The 17,912-nt window shown below is 30.4% G+C and overlaps 1 protein-coding gene across 1 annotated transcript in view; it reads left to right on the top strand.

Moving 5' to 3' along the window:
• Positions 1 to 11,060: 11,060 nt before the first annotated feature.
• Positions 11,061 to 17,912, top strand: part of LOC107448495 (uncharacterized) — a 52,859-nt gene continuing 46,007 nt past the window's right edge. The window contains exons 1-2 of the mRNA XM_016063722.4: positions 11,061 to 11,509; positions 15,615 to 16,242. Coding sequence (XP_015919208.4) covers positions 11,195 to 11,509; positions 15,615 to 16,242 — 943 coding nt within the window. The 5' untranslated portion in view covers positions 11,061 to 11,194. The remainder of the gene's footprint in view (positions 11,510 to 15,614; positions 16,243 to 17,912) is intronic.

The raw sequence follows: 17,912 nt of genomic DNA, 5'->3' as shown, positions 1-17,912 counted from the left end.
GCGCAATTATAAAGGTCGTTTATAATTGTGTAAATTAAGTTGTTTTTTAGGAAAAAGAAAAAAATATAAATCATTGAAATATTCGAGAAGATGACTTTTTGCATCTTTATGGAAATACATTTCTAAATATATTCTTAAAATAAAGATAATTATTTAATGAATAAATATTATTGTGATTATCACTTTATTGATAACTTTTTCTTTCAAGTTACTAAACTGTTGTAATGATTGGGTTATAAACTACACATTATAACATTAATATTATTTTGCTACCATTTTACTTTGATTATTAAAAATAAATATAATATATAAATGGAGGACACTTAATAAACCCATTTGAAAATAGTATACCAATTTTTTTCAAGCAATGTGATATGGGATGATATAAATGTAATGTAAGTGACATATATTGTAAAACACTTGAAAATTAAAAGAATAGTATTTATATAAAATTAAAAAAGTAGTATTTATTAAATCTATTTTTATTAAAAAAAAGGGAAGAAAATGGCAATCTGAAAAAAAAGAAAAAATATAGGAGAAAGATTTGCGAAATTTTGTGGCCGAGAAATAAAGAAGAAGTTGATTCAATCTCAAAGTCAAAGACAGTTTGATAAATATTAACTGAATATAATTTAAAAATTCAGAGCAAACATGTCTTTAAAAATTGGAAGAAAAAATTTCAATTTGTAAGTAGAAGGATTATTGCAATTCACATTTAAAGCATTAAAATATAATTAAAATTGTGAGTGAATATACTTCTGTAACTTAGAGTACAAAAAAAAAAAAAAAAAAAAAAAAAAAAAATGCCAACAACTGACGATATGCTTCCTAACCATTCAAAGGAAAAAAAAGATCAAATTTTTACAAGAGGTTAAATTCAAAATTTATCTATTAATAAATAAAAAGAAAAGCATGTTACTTTATGAATGTTACTTACTTATAAACAAAAAATTATTTACCTATCGCAATAAATTTTCAGGAAATTTAAAAAATTATGTCCCCAATGTAATTTAAATTTTAACATTTATCTTTTTTTTACTACATATTAATTTTAATAATAAAGCATTAACGAATATTTAATTATACAATGTATAATTATTACTACAAAAAAATTCCTTGTGCATGTTAAATGTTTTTTCATATAAAACAGCAATAATAGAAACTAAAAAATATTATAAATTCTAATTTATAAAATTAAAAGGGGGGAGAGCCTAATGTCCCTCTCGATCTATATATATAGAGAGAGATGCCAACTTGCTCTGTTTAATGGGAAACTTTTTTCTAGTGGTAGCAAAATTTATGTTTTGTTTCTTGGTTTATGCAGATATACAATTATTTAATTATTAAATTTGATATAAAATTATTTTTTAAGCCACTACGTATGTATAATTCGAAATTTCGTGTTAAACACAATTTCATTCCAGTTATCTAGTGGTAAGCATTTTAAATTTAACCAAAATTATCCAAACGTTTGCAAGTTTTGGTCTTTAACTTTCCACCACTTAATAAAATATTTCTGAGAAATCTTAGCAGTTGACATCCCTTCACATAGACATCATTTCTAAAAAATATAACGAACGCCTATAACGCTAATTAATAATTTATGCGTAATACATTTATTTAAATATTTAGGAAATGATTACTTACAATCAAGGAAAAAAATCTTACCACTTAAATAGTTGAATGAAATAAAACCTATCTGAAAAAGCTGTAACCTATCAAATTAGATTATAAAATTCCAAAATAGACTATAATTATTTATTTTCTTAAATTAAATTTTGATATAACAACTAGAACGAGCAGAATTTTTCATAGGAGCGTGAACACCTAACAACTTACAATTACGTCTGTCTTTATTTTTCAAAATAGAGGGGTGTACTACCAGACAGAGGCACCTCCCATTTTTAGTATTTCACACTTTTGTGGAGGTGATTCTCACCATGGATGACAAATATTTCCTGTTTTGGAAGGATTTACGCTAATTTACAGCAGGGGTTCTTTTTGAAATCTATTCAACAGATCTCGAAAACGTTTTTCAAAGAGATTTTAACCCCTGATGAAACTGAAGATTTACAAGCATGAGACACCCTATGGATTTTACATTTCTCTGTCCTCTGGTCATCACCAAAGATCTATCTCTGCGAAGGGGTTCCCTGATTAGAACGACTACAATCTTGTAATGTGATACGAAGAGAAGGAACAAATTCTTTTCTCTTTGCTTGTGGTAGTGAAATAATAAAGAAAATAAAAATTTATTCAGGGATCATGGATTCTCTGCATTCTGGTCTTTCTCTTATCTTTTCTTGTTTAAGAATGGGGGACTTCTTCAAAAGAAAGAGTAAAGTTACAGTGGGATGCACTATGGGAGGTCTCACTTTCCTTTAGATAAGGAGAAAAAGTTTCTTTACATTTCTCACCCACTTTTGAACATCCTAAAATTCGTTCCTTCGCCTTTCGTTTTCTTTTAGTCTCTTATATTTTTACTCAATTTTTTCATATAGATAAATATTTTAAATTTAAGGATTCAGCTTCTTTATTATAGTTTAATTTTAACGTATGGTATTTTCAAATATACATAAATAATATCAAATAATCTAAGTCGAAAGCACTTTTTTAAGTAAATTATTTTAAACTGAAATGAATATCAAAGTAAACTATTCTAAATAAAAATCAATAAATATTTTTAGGATTTGTTTTCTTTTTTTATTATTGAAAAGTACATGATTTTAAATAAATACGTTATGCATTGCCGAGGAAGAAGAAATTTGATATATCGATATATTTACTACTCAAAAGCTATAACATCATACATAGCACAGGCTATATAAACCTTTGAAACATGGCATAACTTGCATTAATACATAATAATAACATACATTCTTAATGCTAGTACATATTCTGTACTTTTGTAATAGAAAATATTTTATTTAGTTAATTATTTTATTTTTATATATAACCATGATTGTGCGTTCTAAAATAATCACAGTATCACTTATATACAAAACTCACTTTCTGTTGTTAATTTTCACAAATATGAAATTAAAGTGAAGCAGCATGTAACGATTTAATTATAAATTAAGTTTATTATTAATTCAGAACTTTAAATTGTTTTACATTAAACAAATTAAATGTATAGAATATTTTTGAATGATTATTATGAATAAAATAATAATGTTAAATAAAATAAACACTACGTTTTTCAAAGGAGTGGAAACTAACCGATTTTGACACAAAAAGCGAAATAGTTGAATTAATAATAATAATAAATGCGGTAGATAATAAGAAATCTTTTATTAATTCATGGAGAACTGTCTCAGGTTTCTCAACATTCTAGGAGATAGAAAAAAAAGAGTTGTTTGTTATTTTTATTAATTACTAATTTCGTTTATATACTGAATTAACCTTTTGTATTCTCCATAAAAATTGGTTAAAGTTCGATATATTTTTTTTACGTGAATATTATCTTGACACCCACAGTGAAAATATTTTCATTAAAAATTTAAAAAGCATATTCGAAAACATTGCATAACATCCGGAAAGTTTGAGAATAAAATTAGGTTATATTTTATAGATTTGAAAGGGGGGAAAATAGCTTGTGGGTCAGGAAATTTTGAAAATGAATTTTTAAAAATGAAATACCAGGAATTATTTTAATTTTCCTCTAAAATCGAAAAATACTTGATTAGTCTTAAAAATCATTCACAGAGTTAATTGAAAAATTTTGATTTCCACCAGATTCTCTGCAAAAAGTGTTAAATTTTGCAGTTATATACATTTATTTATTTTTGTAAACTTTACTTTAGTTTTCCTTAAGAAAGCATCCAAAAATATAAAAGACTTTTAGTAAAAGGATTTTGATGAAAATTAAATGGGAATTATTTAGGAAATTCTCTAAAATTAAAAATATTTTAATTGGAATGTATCAAAAAGTTAGCAACGAGAGTAATAATTATAAAAAATTAAGCATTATTCCTTAAATTATGATTTTATAATTAAAATTTTCTATTTGCCGAAATCGTCGTAAATATAACAGCAGAAAGGACAAAGATATTTTTTTCAGTTACTTATTTTAGTATTTATCGTGAATGTATTCATGAACATTAACAAATTCTATTTAACCTGAATTGTTTGACGCTTGTCACCTACTTTGTTTTACGATTAGCGGTTCCCTTTCATACTTCACTCCCCCAGTGACAAAAAGAGTCCCTCAAAAGACGATGTCTTCTTTTCGAGCCCACATGAAATGGTTAAATGTTGTATACTTTATTTTAATTCCCCCTCTAACTAACTCTCTCCCTCTCTCTCTCTCTCTCTCTTTATATATATATATATATATATATATATATATATATATATATATATATATATATATATATATATATATATATATATATATATATATATATATATATATATACATATATATATATATATATATATATATATATATATATATATATATATATACATATATATATATATATATATATATATATATATATATATATATATATATATATATATATAAATTTAAAAAAAAAACACATAATAAAATTTTTAAGTAAAAAAATCGTTGATGTTGATCGATTTTGCGCCTTTTTGAAATAATGCGCCCATAGCATTCGCCATACTTGCCATACCCTAGATACGCCACTGATTGTTTAGTCATGTTTTTATAAATATCTCTCTGTCATGAGCAATGACTTTGATGTAATTTAATTCTGCATCAAGAAGATCAATATTGGAACAAATAATAACAACACGGTAGACAAAAGACCGAAAAGAGGCAAGTTTTTGGTTGGGAGGATTTGTAATGAGGGGGAAGAGAAACAGCAAAAGGTTTACGAAAAACAGTAGTATGGAATGAATTATTCCGAGTCACAAGAACATCTAAGAAAGGAAGTTTTAGATCAATCTCTAATTCAAAGGTGAATTGAATGCAAGAATCAATGCTGTTCATAACATTAAGAATTTGGTCTAAATTACAATTATTTTCATCTAACAAAGCAAAACTGTCATCAACATACCTTTTATAAAAGGGGAAAGTTAAGATTTTGAATAGTTAAGTATAGGGCTCAAAGGATTTCCCATGGCAAGACCATTGGTCATACGGTAAAATTTGTTGTCAAACGCGAAAGTATTTTGTTGTAAACAAACACGAGTGAGGTTAACATATTCATCGACCTCATATTGGGAAAAATGATATTCCGAAAGTCTAAGTTTTAGGCAATCCAAATTCCCAGTGATTTAACATCAAATGAGGCTATCAAATAACCATTAGGTCTTAGATTTTTAACAAACTCAAGTGAATTTTTGGTAGTGAAAGAATTATTACCAAGGAGAGGGGAGAAGACAGAAACTAAAAATTTTGCGAGCTTGTAAGACGAAGTACCAATGTTGGAGACAATTGGTCTAAAAGGAGTGCCAACTTTATGTACCTTAGGTAAAGTATAAAATCTAGCGCAATGAGAAATAGAGGGAGTCAAAACAGCCTTAAGTCTATTGGGAATTAACATAGAGGATTTAATAGTTAATTTTATAACATTTAATTCTTTAGTGCTCGGATCTTTGGGAATTTCTTTATAAGGACCATCAAGAATAAGTTGTTTAGATTTTTCCAAATAGTCTGTTTTGTTAAGAAGGACAATTTGACCATCTTTGTCAGCCTTAGTAACGATTAAGTTGGGATTGGACTTTATATCTTTAAGAATTACTTTAGAGGAAAGGCTAAGGTTGGAATTAGAAATTTTTGAGTTGAAGTCTACGGTGTTGGCAATAAGGTGTCTGATAGAATCTTTTTGAGCATCATTAATTTTACTGAATTTAAAAGATCTTTCGATAGGAGCAATAATTTCAGGTAATGAAGGTCGAGTTGAAATTCGCGATCGTAACACTCGAATACGCCATCTGGGGAGAGACCGGTTTCATGCCTTTAGCCCTTCTCCCTTCCCTCTCCTCTTTTCAGTTGTATAGGAATGTACTACGATAATTCCCCTTTCTTAATATTTTTCCTTTTTATTTAATAAAAATATTTTTTAAAATTTCTATGATACTTTTCTTTAGAACTATGTTTAATGTCGTTTTCAGTTCCATATAGTTTTTCAAGTTAAAAGATTTTAATCTATGTGAAAATCAAGAGAGAAACTAACGTACTTCCTTCCTCTATGACCTTCCACACGCTAATGGGGAAAGCATGTGAAGTGTTGCCATAGGAAAAGAGTTCTGCTCTACGCCACCTGCAGCCCATTTCGATCGCCAATAGCAAAATTATTGTTAACACATCAGTGTGTCTAATCTAAATTCAAATTTTGACACAATAGAAAAATCGTCTTGGAATAGGGCAACCAAGATCTCTTCAAAACATAGTTCAAACCTGAATAACAAGTTGAATAGACTCATCAAAGTGAATGATAAAAAACCTGACATTAGTTTGCCTGTTGTTAATCAAAATTCTGTTGTTAATCTCTCAAGTACCACTCTTTCTGACGTTCAAATTAATGCTTTAAAACTTAACAATAATTTTGCTATTTCAACTCGACCGATTTGATTTCGCTTGTGTAATCGATCGACTACACAAGCGATTTTCCCATTAACTACACCAATCATAATTATTTTATGCTGATGACACAGCAATTGCTATGAGATCCTTAAACCCGGAACATGCTGTTAAGAGCCTTAATGAACAAATGCCCCCAATTGAACAATGGTGTCGCAACAATAAAATCGCGATTAATACTGATAAATCTCAACTTATGATCATTAGAAGGAAAAAAAGGCACAAGAAAATTAATAGTGACGTCATCCTCTTTAACAACAAAATTCCGATTACGAATAAGGCTACATACTTAGGAGTTACCTTCAATGACAAACTCACGTGGAATCTCCACATACAAAATATCATTAACAAAACCTATGCAGCATACAACTGCCTTAAACCCTTACTCAATGCAAATTCTTCCCTCCCGATTGACCTCAAACGTCTACTTTACTAGCAATGCCTAAGGCCAATCCTCACCTATGCATGCCCCGCCTGGGGCAATATAATTAATAATACCCAGACCAACAAACTTGAAATTGTTCAAAACAAAATTCGAAGACGCATTACCGGTGCACCTAGATACCTGCCTAACATTAATATCAAAAAAGACCTAAACATCGACCCTATTATGAATTTCATTAACAAATTAAATGCTAGCTTCTATAGCAAATCAAAAAATAACGACTCAGGTGGATTTAACGCCCTACTAAATAAAGAGCTTATTGTGGATATGAAAAACCACAACCCAATCACTGCATTTATGCTCTCTGATTGTATTCTATCAAAGCACTACAAATAGTGGCCACCCTTTATTTATATGGATGCTCGCAGAGAGGGGAAATGACCAGAAGGATGATCCTTGACTCGCGAGCATACCACCCCTAGTCTTTTACCTAACTTTTATATTGCCACTCTTACTACTTAGTAACCACCATATATAAGGACTCTTCACTCTTAGTTTAAACTAATTTGTGACTTCCGCTTCTGCGTTTTCGCTCGCCACTCTACCCTTCTCTCCATCGACATCATTACAGGCGCCCACGGGCATTACCTCAGATGAAGAAGTCAATTGTCCGCTTCGCGGACAGGCACTTTGTTCTCTACTCCAGTTCAAGTTCAAGTTATTTCCCTCTGCTGCACTGATGAAGGTTGCCCTTTGAGCATCCGAAACAGCTGTCTGCTTTCTTAAATTTTTTGTGCTCTTAAACGTTGAAATCGTTAGTGTGTTCATGGTAGTTTATGCAGTTGATTGTGGTAGACTTACTGCAAGGTGTGAGATAGCTGGTAGAAGAGAATGAAAATAAATGTTTTAGCGCAGTTGTTCCCAATTTGTTTCGGCTATGGGAACCTACCAAATAATCAACTACCTCTTGGTGGTACCCAGACTATACTATTCTTTGAATACTTAAAAAGATCAATGAATTTGAGTTACGTCAAGCTTGTCCGACAGTTGAGTTTTGCAGTCCTGGGACTAGCCTAGTTAAGAATTTAAGTCTGTAGACATTAGTTGAAAATAAATCCTTTTACTTTAAATAATCTCAGAGAAGGGACCCCTAATAGCCCCGGTTACTACAGATCATTAAAAAATTTCAACTAAATCGTTTTGAATTAATGGAATTCCTTCATTGATTTAGAGCTTATGCCATTGATAAAATGAAACTGTTAAGGATTTTAAAGATAGCGTCAATGATGCTTGCTTTATAAAAAGTTACACGTTCTTGGATATTTATTTTTTGATGTCACAAACTCAATAATCGGCGTGGAGTCCGCGATTGCACAGGGTCTTCCAATGAAGTGAACTGGGTTCGAATCCGCATCCGACTCGCTCCGACCATAGAGCTGATGTGAAATATCTTCAGTGGTAGACGGATCATGGGTTCGGGTCCCCTTTCTGTCAGGTTAAACGTGGGGAGTCCTCGTGGTCTTCCTCTCCATGTAACGCAAATGCGGGTTAGTTCCATCAAGAAGGCAAATTTTTCCCGATCTAGGAGTTTCCTTGTCTTCTGGATTGGGTTTAAAATTACAAGGCCACGGCTTTGAACATTAGTATCGTAAACCTAAAAATTGGGCTGGCTGTTCAACGATGGTTGTAAAATAAAAATCCGCGTCTGACAGCGGACTAATTCGAACTAGTATTTAAGTAGTATAAGCTACTTGTTTATTTTTTTTATATATATAACTAAGTCCTTAAAAAATATTTAAATAATTTAGAGTCATTGATATTTGAAACAAAGAAATAGCAAAAATAATGAAAAAAATAGTACTATAGTGTTTAGGGGAAAGGTAAAAAATTGTCATACTAATAAAAGCACCAATAATACTCTATTAATTTTTGTAAAACTTATCAGTTGGAATAAAGAAGTAAACTACGTACTAAAGAGAAAAATTAATGGAGAACTAATGCTAATTCACTTAAGAAATTCGTCGCAGACATTCATACTATTCAGGGACGTAGGTAAGGGAGGGGTTTAGGGTGTTCAAACAACCCCATTGTAAATAACAATTTTTAATATTTTCTCAAACTACGCATTTTTAAAAATAAAAAAAAATATAGTATTTAAATTTTCAAAATTTCATTGAAAGAGAAATCTTTATTCATTGAATTCACAACTTATCGGTTTAACAAGGCTGCTATCTTAAATAGTTTCCAATAGATAGAGTCATAAATACACAACGTTTCAAATAGAAATTTTATAATTTGCAAACATTTTTCTAAACATAACTATAAATATTTTCGTAGGTTGTGATTATTTGTCACAATACTATATAGAATTATGTAATTATTATCAACTGTCAAACCCCGTTATAGTGAACACGGTTTATAGTGAACTCCCGGATATAGTGGACGAAATGTTCGGTCCCGTGCCATGCTATACACGTATAATGTTATTTTTCGTGGATATAGTGAACCAAAAATGTGAGGAAGTTGGATATAATGAACTTTTTTCTTTTTATAATGAACTTTTTTCTTCATTTTTTTGGTAATAAGTTTGAAATTTCTACTTCAAAATAAATACATATACCAGTGTTTAAATCCATCTATAGAGGGGAATGTAGCGATAAGCATTTTTTCTTGTTTGCTTCTTTTATTTCACTTTCCAATCCCTAAACAAACCAAACAGATGTTTCCAAACCAGGCAGATGATGCACCTATAAGGTGTCAGTGGGATCAATATGCATTTTCTGTCAGAGGGAATGAGTAATTATTCATAATTGGTCAAAGGGTTGGACACTAATATGTGTTGATAAGACCCTCATTACAATTCCTTTTTGCTCTCAGTTCAGTTAAAAAAAACTGCAAACAAGTGTCTCAAATTTAACTATGGCGACCAGTAAACGTAAAACGTTCTCCATTGATGATAAAATGGACATAATCAGAAAAATTGAAAATGGATACAATCAAGTTGATATTTGCAGGGAATATAAACTATCCAAATCTGTAGTTTGTAACAAATGGAAAAATAGGCAATTAGTTATTTCTGCTCATGAAAAAAATTTGGATGGCAGAAAAAAGTTGAGAAAAGCGGTTCACAAGGATGTTGAAGAAGCATTACTGAAGTGGTTCACCATTCGAAGAAGCCGCAATCTTCCAGTATCTGGACAAATGTCCATGAATTTGCTAAGCGATTTTATGAGGCAACTTTTATGTGCTCGAATGGCAGATTAGACAGGTTTAAATAGCGGAATAACAGAAATTCAGGAAAAATTATCTGAGAGTCAGGAAGTGTTTTCATATCTGATTTTGAGGATTGCTCATCACCTAAAAAATAAAAATTTTTTTTTTGCACGCAAGAGGAAGAGTAATGAAAAATAACTCATCTTTTACTACTACATAATATTTTTAAGTCATTTATTTGAATGATGTGTAATAAAAGGGAGGAGTTTGGGAATCATTAGTTAAATTGCATGCGTAACGGATATAGTGAACCCCCGGTTATAGTGAACCAAAATGTCGGTCCCTTGAAGGTTCACTATAGCGGGGTTTGACTGCATTTGATAAAGAAAGTTTTCTACCTAATTAATGTCAAATTATCGTTCGATTTCTATCGTAAACTGCTTTAGTTTAAAAAATTAACAGCAAAATGAGTTTGCAATCGATATATTTATTTTTGATGTTTTTATTCTTTTAGTGATGTTGTTTTTATTCTCCTGCAACTACATTTGTTGTAGTGATGGCCTTTTTTCTAACTCTTTGATTACAGATGAATTTTATGAATTTTTAATGCTTCGTGCAAGCCAGCACGAAGTATTTAAAGTTTTGAATAATTTATCTGCTAAACGTTGCATACTTATTTGGTTGCTTAGTTATTATTAAAAATAATGAAATCAAATTTTTTTTAAAATTCAGAGATCGGCGACTTAAGACTTTCATTTACGATGCTAACATACTTAAGTATGAATAACAGCGTATAAAATATTAAGTACAGAGAGAGTTGAAATTTCGTAGTTCATCACGGATTTTATCACGTAATAATGATGAATATTTAAAACATACCTATGAATGACAGCGCATAAAGTGCAGAAAGAGTTGAAACTTCATAGTTCATCACGGATCGTAATAATGATGAATATTTAGAACATACTTTAGTATGAATAGCAGCTCATAAAGGAGAGAGTTGAGATTTCATAGTTTATCACGGATTTTATCACGTGATAATGAACACTAAGGCGTTTATAACATTTTTTCTTTGGACAAGTTGCCAGACTTTCGGTTTTGAAGTTTCAACACCTTCGCCATACTACTTTTGGTTCGAAGATAAATTCCACGAGAATTGGGTATTGGGTGAATATAACAAATCTCTTATGATATCTTGTCTGCAGAAATGCCAAAGAAATTCTGATTGTGTCGGTCTGGCGCTTGGACCAGTTGAGGAAGAGGATTATTCAAGAGATTGTTACACTCTAAAAGTTATCGATGAAGAGGATTGTTCTGACGGCAGCTGTGCTTACGAGGGATATCAAGTATACCATGTAAGTCTATAAGAGCTACTTGAAAAATTGATTTTGAAGTGTTCTACTGCCTTTCAAGAATTAGTTGCTTGTTAACCCCAATTCTGTGGTGATATGTTTTAATAATTTCAAAGAAATTAATGCCATATTTCCAATTTTTTTAGTAAATTAAAGTTTTTTTAAAAGTTGTTTTTTTTTTTTTTTGTAGTATTAATAAAAAGAAATACTGAGGAATATGAAATATTGCGAGGATTAATTATTAAATTTAATTTGTAAGTGAGTATTAACTAAAAAAATAAAATAAATAATAAAATAAGAAAAAAAGAATTGCTGTATGTATTACTATATTTCAAGAATTAGTTCTGTTGCATGCTAACTTAATATGGTGATATACAATTATTAATAATTTCAGATAAATTGTCGCCAGTTTTCTCCCAATTTTTTTAGTAAACAAGTAGATACTAGAGTAAACGTAAATTTTTACTCCAGTGTTTTATTTCATTCATTTTTTCTCCTTTTTATTTTGAGTTAGCGAGTTAAGATCTCGAATAAATTTTACGAAATATTAAATTTATTGCTAAATACGAAAAAAAAAAAATAAAAAATTTAGTTTCTTGTTTATTTTTAAAGATTGTTCCAATAATACATTCTAATGGAACAATATACCAGATTTTTGTGTCACTTAATTTAGGTTTTATTATTATTCAAAAAATAACTGCAATTATATGTTAGCATTAAACGAAAGCAAAAATTTTCAATTTTCTTAAATTTACAACGGTTTGTGCAAATTTATAATTGCAAAATATTAGTAAAACTTATAACCACTTTTATCATGATATTTCAAAATGTGCTAATTAATTTGAATAAATTTCTCAGCAAAATTTATTGGAAATTGAACAAATGAAAGTTGTTTCGATAGGGTGTTCGAGTACCGATAAAAACGATTGCGTCGGTATACTAATTAGATGATATCTGGTTCAAAAACCAATAAAAAGATTGCGGATTCAGTATTGTTCAAAAAAGAGTGAACTTGAAAGCTGTTCAAATGATTGCAGGCTGCAGAAGATGGTGGATTTGAAAATTAAAAAAAAGATTGAGGGTAAGAAAGTTGTTCAAATGACTATGGGTTTGAGTAATGTTCGATTATTAGAGGATTGAAGTGCTAATCAAATGATAGGGGATTGAGTACCAATAAAAATAGGAAGTTCGATAATTGATCAAATGATATTCGGCTCGAATACTGATCAAATAATAGTGGGTTTGAGACCGATAAAAATATTTGCTTCGATTATTGGTTGAATGGTAGTGGTTTTAAAAATCGAAAAAATGAGAATTGGTTAAAAAATCAATAAATAGATGGTGGATCTAAGCATTGATGTAAACCAGAGTGGGTTTGAATATTGAAAAAAGAGTATGTAAGAAAATTTTTCAAGTGATAGTAAATTCGAGAGTTGTTCAAATAATAGATTATCACTTGCTGATCAAATGATTGGGGATAGAGTACTGATGAAAAATAGGAAGTCCGATTATTGATCAAATGATAGTAGGTTCAAAAGTCGATTAAAAGTTCGTGGGGTTTAGTACAGTACAGATCAAATGATAGCGGGTTCGAGTACCTATAAGAGGACAGCGTGTTCAATTATTGATCAAAAGAGAGTAGGCTCGAGAATTCGAAATTATTAGAACACATCATAAGCCTACTCTCCTTCGATCAATAAACACGCTGTCCTCTTATAGGTACTTGATCCCGCTACCATTTGAACAGGACTAAAACTCACTATCTTTGAATCAGCTCTCGAACTAACTCACTTTTGACCAACAGTCGAAACCTCAATTTCTTGAAAATTTTTTCGAGCGCATTTTTTTTTGTGTAATATCGAACCGCCAATTGTTTCATCTGTACTTGATCTCGCTTTCATTTAATCAGAACCTGAACCCACAGGTTTTTCTTTATTAATACTCGAACCCATTTTCACTCCACAAAGTAATTTAATTCATTAATTTTTACTGCTTCTAAAACTTGTTATCATGTATTCAATAATCTATTCAATTACCATTTCATCTCTATTCGAACTTAATCTACTTCTATCGATACTAGGGAAGAATTGAGAATTTTTTCTTACCCATTGTCTTCTTTTGAATATTCGAACTCACTACTTTTTTACGGTATCTCAACCCTCTAGCTATTAAATATTCCTGAGCTCAATTTTTTGTGCATTATAGAACCCACAATTTTTACATTGGTACTTGTTCCCGCTCTCATTTAATCAGTGCTCGAACCCTCATCTTTTTTTATAAATACTCGAACCCATTTTCACTCCGATAAAATAATTGAATTCATTAATTTTTACTGCTTCTAAAACTTGTTATCATGTATTCAATAATCTATTCAATTACCATTTCATCTCTATTCGAACTTAATCTACTTCTATCGATACTAGGGAAGAATTGAGAATTTTTTCTTACCCATTGTCTTCTTTTGAATATTCGAACTCACTACTTTTTTACGGTATCTCAACCCTCTAGCTATTAAATATTCCTGAGCTCAATTTTTTGTGCATTATAGAACCCACAATTTTTACATTGGTACTTGTTCCCGCTCTCATTTAATCAGTGCTCGAACCCTCATCTTTTTTTATAAATACTCGAACCCATTTTCACTCCGATAAAATAATTGAATTCATTAATTTTTACTGCTTCTAAAACTTGTTATCATGTATTCAATAATCTATTCAATTACCATTTCATCTCTATTCGAACTTAATCTACTTCTATCGATACTAGGGAAGAATTGAGAATTTTTTCTTACCCATTGTCTTCTTTTGAATATTCGAACTCACTACTTTTTTACGGTATCTCAACCCTCTAGCTATTAAATATTCCTGAGCTCAATTTTTTGTGCATTATAGAACCCACAATTTTTACATTGGTACTTGTTCCCGCTCTCATTTAATCAGTGCTCGAACCCTCATCTTTTTTTATAAATACTCGAACCCATTTTCACTCCGATAAAATAATTGAATTCATTAATTTTTACTGCTTCTAAAACTTGTTATCATGTATTCAATAATCTATTGAATTACCATTTCATCTCTAATCGAACTTAATCTGCTTCTATCGGTACTAGGGAAGAACTGAATATTTTTTCTCACCCATTGTCTTCTTTTGAATATTCGAACTCACTATTTTTTCACGGTATTTCAACCCTCTATCATTTAAATATTTCCAAGCCCAATTTTTTGTGCATTATAGAACCCACAGTTTTTACATTGGTACTTGTTCCCGCTTTCATTTAATCAGTACTCGAGCCCTCAGCTTTTTTTATAAATACTCGAACCCTTTTTCATTTCATAAAGAATCGAATTCATTAATTTTTACTGCTTCTAAAACTAGTTATCATTTATCATATAATACTGTAGTGATATATTCGAACTTTCTTCTTCTATCGGTACCAATGAAGAACAGGAAAGACTTTTTACATTTTAAATTAAGTAGCATAGTTTGAATTTTTTTCGATCATCATAAATTAGACCATAAAATATGAATAAAAAACATTTTTTGTGCAGAACTATTTCTGAATACATGTGTTTTGTAATTGCTTGTAAACCTATTTTTGTATGTGCAATTGCTTTTCACAGATGAAGAGTTAATTGAAAAAGTCTATGTTAATATTATGCTACTCCCAAACTTCTTATTGTTTTCCTAACTGAACAATCATTGTTGCAACTTCTAGATCTCGGCTTTTCTAATATTTGTTTAGAAGTAAAAATACTCAAATTAACTAAAAGAAAAAAAATACTGTTTTTATTGAAGAAGTCCTTGAATTGAGATTGATATTCAACAAAAAATAATTATTCTTTTTACTATTTGAGTGGAATATCTTTGGTCCTTCAAAGTGTTATGCAGAAAATCGAAGATTACATCCGTACATCAGTTCAAAAGTTTTTAAAGTGTAACAGATTTTTTAATGCTATTTGTAATAAAAAGCGACACAGAGAAAAATAAGAACTAAATTACTAAATGGAGCAGAATAATTGTGCATAAGCAAATATTTGATAATTTAAAGTATCGTAAAAAGTAAATTAATAATCATTGACCGAAATTTCATTATGAAGAGTATTTTTAGATGTCCAAACCTCTAACAACTACTGAAGCCCCAACAACATCCACAACTGCTGAGCCTACGACCTCCACTACGACAACACAGCCTACAACTACCACAACAACTGAACCGACTACAACCACAACTTCAGTACCAACAACTACCTCTACAACAGAACCAACAACTACAACCACAACAACTGAGCCAACAACCACAACAACTGAATCAACAACTACAACCACTACAACTGAACCAACAACTACTACCACAGAACCAACTACAACAACCACAACAACAGAGCCAACAACAACCACCACTTCTGCACCAACCACAACTACAACAACTGAGCCAACAACAACATCCACTACAACTGAACCAACAACAACCACAACAGCTGAGCCAACAACATCCACAACGACAGAACCAACAACAACGACCACAACCGAACCAACAACAACAACGACCACTGAATCTACAACAACGACTACTGCTGAGCCGACAACAACTACTACGACTAAACCAACTACAACGACTACAACAGAACCCACCACAACTACGACAGCTGAGCCAACTACAACAACCACAACTGAGCCGACTACAACAACTACTACTGAACAACCAACAACTGCTGTTCTAACTACGTCTGAAGCTCGTAAAGATTTTGCATTTTTTTTAAAGAATAATTTTACCATTTACCATGTACGGTTAAACTTGTTTCGCTGTTTGAAAATGACCAAGTTCCCGTAAAATAATCACGTTCATAAAATACGGAATAACGTTGCGAATACGAAAAATTTTACTTCCACTTCATATTCATCATATGTGACTGATAGTAATTCAAAAAACTTTTTTGTGTTACTAACTGCTTATAGGTCGTAATTAAATTATTTTTAATGATAATTTTAAACTACTTGTTAATTTGCTAAGTAAATATTAAAATTAATAATAAATTTAACTAATATTCATTATAAAACTATGTAGTTATACACTTTCATTTCTATAATTAACTACTTAACTGCAGTTTTAGTATAATAAAAGTTGTAATAAGATAAAAATCTCAAGGAAAAATTCAAGACTAAACTTTAGTTCAATATTTTCATATTATTGTAGAGGATAAAATAACTCAGCAGAAGCAGAATGTTCTTTCATTGCTTCTACCTAATTTGAAAGATTGTGGTCTGAGAGAAGGGAAATATTTTTATTCGTGCAAAAATTGTAGGTTTGGGGTAATATAATGATAAACTACATTCTAAAAATAATCAAAAGATCGTTTTTTCTGAAAAAAACACAGCGATTTCTATACAGGGAACAGGATTTATGTTTAGTAACATCTTTTTCCCCCCTCACTGGTATAGGGAATAAGATGTTATCAAGAAGAAATTTCTGAAGCGTGGTAAAATACATATCTGAAGAAAGTACACTAGAATAGTTTGATGTATAAATGCTATCTTTAGCGAAGTGTGTGGCTTATTATATTGCCTCAAGTCCTTAAATCATCACGTGTCCGATAAAGTTCATGCCCGAATTGAATTGCTTAAAAAATGCATCATAGAACGTGTTAGATGGTATTGCAGTGGAATGTAACCGTCACATATTGGGGGGGGGGGGAAATAATGCCTAACTTCCTTAATGTAAGTACTGCCCTAAGTAACTACCCTTACTGCGCTAAGTACCTAAGTAACTTGACATTGAAATTCAAGCAAAATGTTTGCATTTGAAAATTGGAATATATGTTTATATTATTTAACTATTCTTTACACCTTGTTATTCAAGACACAACAGACACTTTAGACGTTAAAAAGAAAAATCTCCTGAATTTACCTAACCTTGTCAATGCTGATTTTAATGCATCGGGTGTTACGAAACAATCACTATTAGTATGCATTTTATAACTGTTGAATTAAATATACACATTAGAGGACGCAAATTAATATATAGGGTGTAAAAAAAGTTTGGAAACTGTCAAATATCTCTAGAAATATACGTCAGATCGAAAAATGAAAATAGACGCTTTCGATATTTTTTATAAAAAACTAACCAAATACCAAACTTGATCTCCTAACCCCCCCTCTGGGGAGAGGGGTAGCTTTGAAATCTTCAATAAAAACCTCTATTTATTTTATTTTATTTTATTATTTTTTTTTTTTTGCAGATTCGGATTCAAGAAAAAAAAGTAATTTATCGATTTATTCATTTTGCTTCAAAGATGGAGTTATAACCGAGAAAAATAGGGTATGGTGAATCACGAAACCCATCAAATAAAAAAGATGAAAAAAAAATATTTAAAATGTTTTTTTAAATGAAATACTGAAATATTTTTAT

This window comes from Parasteatoda tepidariorum, chromosome 7 (genome assembly GCF_982258835.1).
Source record: "Parasteatoda tepidariorum strain Cologne lab strain chromosome 7, Ptep-v5.0, whole genome shotgun sequence".
In the NCBI taxonomy this organism is placed as follows: Eukaryota; Metazoa; Arthropoda; class Arachnida; order Araneae; family Theridiidae; genus Parasteatoda; species Parasteatoda tepidariorum.
This window is presented reverse-complemented; position numbering and strand designations above follow the sequence as displayed.